The 4,158-nt window shown below is 38.1% G+C and overlaps 1 protein-coding gene across 1 annotated transcript; it reads left to right on the top strand.

Annotated features, from left to right (window-relative positions):
- The first annotated feature begins 2,605 nt into the window (after positions 1-2,605).
- LOC115990748 (probable serine/threonine-protein kinase At1g01540) lies at positions 2,606-3,175 on the top strand. The gene has a single exon (XM_031114541.1). It carries the CDS (start codon positions 2,606-2,608, stop codon positions 3,173-3,175), a length of 570 nt encoding a protein of 189 aa, XP_030970401.1.
- The last annotated feature ends 983 nt before the right edge of the window (positions 3,176-4,158 follow it).

Below are 4,158 nucleotides of genomic sequence, written 5' to 3' on the forward strand. Positions count from 1 at the left end.
CTCTTTATGACTTTATATAGCCATCTGATGAGTTATTGCAAAGTCTGTTGATCTCCCCTTGGCATTGTGCATGAGCTAGGTGATTAATAGTTGAGTGGCTCATAAAGATGTTTGTAATGGACATGAGGCGGCTCATGAAAGCATTTATTAATGACTTTGTAATTGTTTCATGCATCTGGCTTGAATGAGAGAGTTATGTCTAACTTGAATGCGTTTACAGTTGTCCATGTAATGGATGACCATTTGTACGTTACTTGTCAAAAATGATGCTACCTTTTTTAGTCAACAAAAAGAAAAAAAGAAAAAAGAGAGAGATAGGAAATAGTTTTTGTTTGTTATAGAACTATGGAATCGGTAGTGTTGGGAGAGAGAGAGTAATGATGTGAAGGAAAGGATACCTAGGCGAAAATTGAGAAGACAAGCATATGGGACACGCTATGGGACATGTTGAAGTGAAAGAAGACAGCATGTGGGACACATTGAAGTAACACATTGAAGTGAAAGAAGAGAGCTTGTTGACGTCAGTTTTATGGTAATCGAGTTAAAACTAGAGTAACACATTATAAGCTACTCAAGCTTATTGAACTCAAGTTCCCTGTGGCTTTTTTAAATTAAAAAAGTCCAGCTCATCGGGTGCCACAATGGCTATTTTTAATGGAACTCGAGTTCTTGGAACTAGAGTTATATGGAAAACTCGAGTTTGAAGAATTGAATTTCAAAATAGTGGTATGTCTCTAAATATTTTCAAAATAGTGGTAGATCGCAAAATATTTCAGCCAACAGTGTTATTTGGCCATTTTGGCCCCCGCAAAATGAGGTCTCCTAATTGAATATATTTAGTCATTGAGTCAATCATTCAATAATCCAGTAATCTCCCAAATCATCTAGACCTTTTTCAAAAACAAAGTACACTTCCAAAATAATATTTGAATCTCAACAATGTATATAAAGAAGTGTGCTTGAAAACTCAATTATAGTCTACTTCAAGGCAAAAATGATCAGGACTTAGCATTATCTTATGCCTACAAAACTATATAGTTGTGGGGTTGAACTCTGACTCGACCTGAGGACCAAATTCCAAAAGCTAAATTCAAGGAACTGGCCTAGCCCAAGGTACAAATAAAGATGAAATGGCCCTCTGGTGAATAGGAACCAGCCGGGCTTACAACCGTGGAAGTTTGGAATAATCTTCCCAAGGAACATAAATAAGGTAACTCCTTTAACCTATCTTCCCGAGGTCACTAAGGTACCTAAAATAGCAACTTCCACCCTCATGTAGGACTGCCTATCTTCTACATTTTTCCCGAGGGACATGACGAAGAAAATGTAGATCCTAATGAAACAATCACATTTGCATTAATGAGATCCCCTACCTAATGTCAGCCACATTAAATAGTGAATGACTAGTTTGAATAGTGGAAACATGTCCAAAAGTCTTTCTTCAAGATCATGAAATGGCAAGGTAAAGGGTTGAGCCTAATGGGATAAGTATTCCCCAAAATCCAGTTGGGAGCTGGACAGTTGGAAGAGGAGGGGAAAATGTCCGTAAAAGGAGGAGAAGGACAATAGGAGAAGGGGTTCAAAAAAATAGAGAGAGAAAGTCTAGGGAAGAACAAGAGAGAGAGAGAGAGAGAGAGAGAGAGAGAGAGAGAGAGAGTTAAAGAGTTTTTCTTGTGTATCTTTATACTTGAATCCTTTCTATGTTCCTTGAGAACATTGTTCCTTCATATATGAAAGCTTGATTCTATCTATATTTGTTTTTAATCTAATGTCTGATCTTTTCATTGTGGATCTTTTCCTCATCTTTTAGAAATTAGTTGTGTAGATCAAGAACCTTTGTCATTGTTTAGTCTTTGGGTGTTTTGGCTCCCACAATAGTAAAACTATATAGTGTAAATTACTTGAAAAATATTGAAATAACCGATGATGTTACACAACCAATTAAATGGACAAAAATTAAATACAATACCTTAAGTGTTGTTCCTTAGGTTCTTCTTTTAAAATTTAGTCATGTGACTACTTAACTAAAAAATGCACTTTCGTCCCATGAGAAAAAATTCATATGGTAAAATCCTAAAATAAGAACTTAAGAAACAGCATCTAATTACTGTAACTAAGTCTTCTCCATTGAATATATATGTCATTGACCATTGGATGAGATATTGAAGAAAAGTAAAGTATTTGAAGTATCCAACCCAAGTGATTATATAGTTCTCTATAATCTATGTTGTATACGAAAAAAAATCCACTTTGTCAGTTTGTCTAATTTTGAGAGGGGACTTTTCCATCATCGCTGGGGTAAGGGGCTACTCCTTACTACATCATTTCAAGCTAGTTGGTATGAAAGGCATTTCAAAGTGTTTATCAAAGTTATTAAGATGTCCGAGAAGAGAAGGTCAGAGAAAACAAACTGAGCTCAGAGAAAACAAACCGAGCTTATTCAGCTCTTCCATGCTGTCGATTTTCACTGAGTGAGATCAAGACAACTACCAATAACTTCGATGATAATTTAGTAATTGGTTACTGGGGTGATTGGAAAGCATACAATGGGTTTATTGATGACCCTATCATAAGCGCTGCAATAAGGCGTGTGGATATCTAGTCAATGCAGGAATTTCACGAGTTTAGGATCGAGGTGTTGGTGCTTTGCCAGGTACGACACCCTAACCTCGTCCCTTTCATCGGATACTATCTCGCTAAACGATACGGGTTCCTTGTCTACAAGTTCATGGTCAATTCAAACCTCGCGAGACACCTCAATGGCACTAACCCCAATCCCAATCCTAATCCGGTCCCGTGGAAACGAAGACAAAATATTTGCGTTGGAGTGGCACATGGGCTACACTACCTTCACACTGGTCTGAAGCATACTATTGTCCACAGTGGTGTGGAGATGACCAATATTCTATTGGACGCGAAATGGGAGGCCAAGTTGTCATTTTTGGGGTTGTCCAAGATGGGTCCTCCGAGTATGTCAAAGGCTTTAATTAGGATCGAAACTGATAGAGTTGTGGGTACTTACAGTTACATGGATCAAGAGTATGTCATGTTCAAGAAGCTGAACGATAAATCCAACGTCTACTCTTTTGGTGTTGTATTGCTTCAACTACTCAGTGGAATAACACCAAGTCCATTTGCAAGACCGATGGATCTGGTTGGGTTGGCACGAAAATGAAAACGAGAAGGGATCATCAATAAGATAATTATTTTAAACTAAAACAATTCCTAACCTAATAAGAACCTTACATCTTCACTTAAGTCACTTCTTAGCAGCAGCAGTGACTTAGCAAGGGAGTGATTCTAAAATAAAAAAAATAAAAAAAAACTCAACGAGGTAGCAACAGCAACACTGAACACCTAGAGTAGCTTTGCGACGGCGAGATCGGAGATTGACTTGGCCCAGATCAAAGATTGCAAGATCGGCGACGGCAAAAGCAAGATCATGAAATAAGAACCTCAGCCTTCAACGTGCCATGGCGGCGCCGCCCTTGACCTTAAGCAACTGAAAAGAAAGGCAATACAAACAAATGTGAAGAGTGATATAGAATAGACAGCACATGCATTCTTGGAGTAGCAGGGGCGCCAGAAGTCTCAATGCAAGATTAAAGGGGTGCCAGTGGTGGCCATCGGGGTGGCAGTGTCAGAATTGCATGAAATTTGGCAGGTTGAAGGGAAACAACATTCTGATCTAGACTCATTACATAAGTGTCTCACAAATTTAGGCAAATTCCTTCGTTAAGGCCCCATAAACAGTGTTTGTGCTATTTATAGTAATATTTATTTTTTCCTTATTAACTTTTAGTTTAAAAGTCAGAATAAAGTCCTGTCTATTTTGGATTCACATGGGAATGATTACCAACTCCAAAATTGGAATAAAGGTTTAAAGTTTTTACCAATTCACCAATGAGTACCATAGGATCTTATGCTTGAGGTACAGGTACTTTTGGTTTGTTTGCTCTCTTTGCAGCTTGCAACTTATAACAGTTTGGACGAATGTGTCCAAAATTTCTACAAAAATGACAAACCCATGCAGGTTTATCATGTGACTTGTCCTTAGACAGGGTAGGCTTCTTAGGTTTAGACTCTTTCAGATCAACCCTAATCTTCCTAGATGGTGATACTTCTATGCGTTTGACAACCTCACTCACAAGGGATTTG

Source organism: Quercus lobata, chromosome 5 (genome assembly GCF_001633185.2).
Source record: "Quercus lobata isolate SW786 chromosome 5, ValleyOak3.0 Primary Assembly, whole genome shotgun sequence".
In the NCBI taxonomy this organism is placed as follows: Eukaryota; Viridiplantae; Streptophyta; class Magnoliopsida; order Fagales; family Fagaceae; genus Quercus; species Quercus lobata.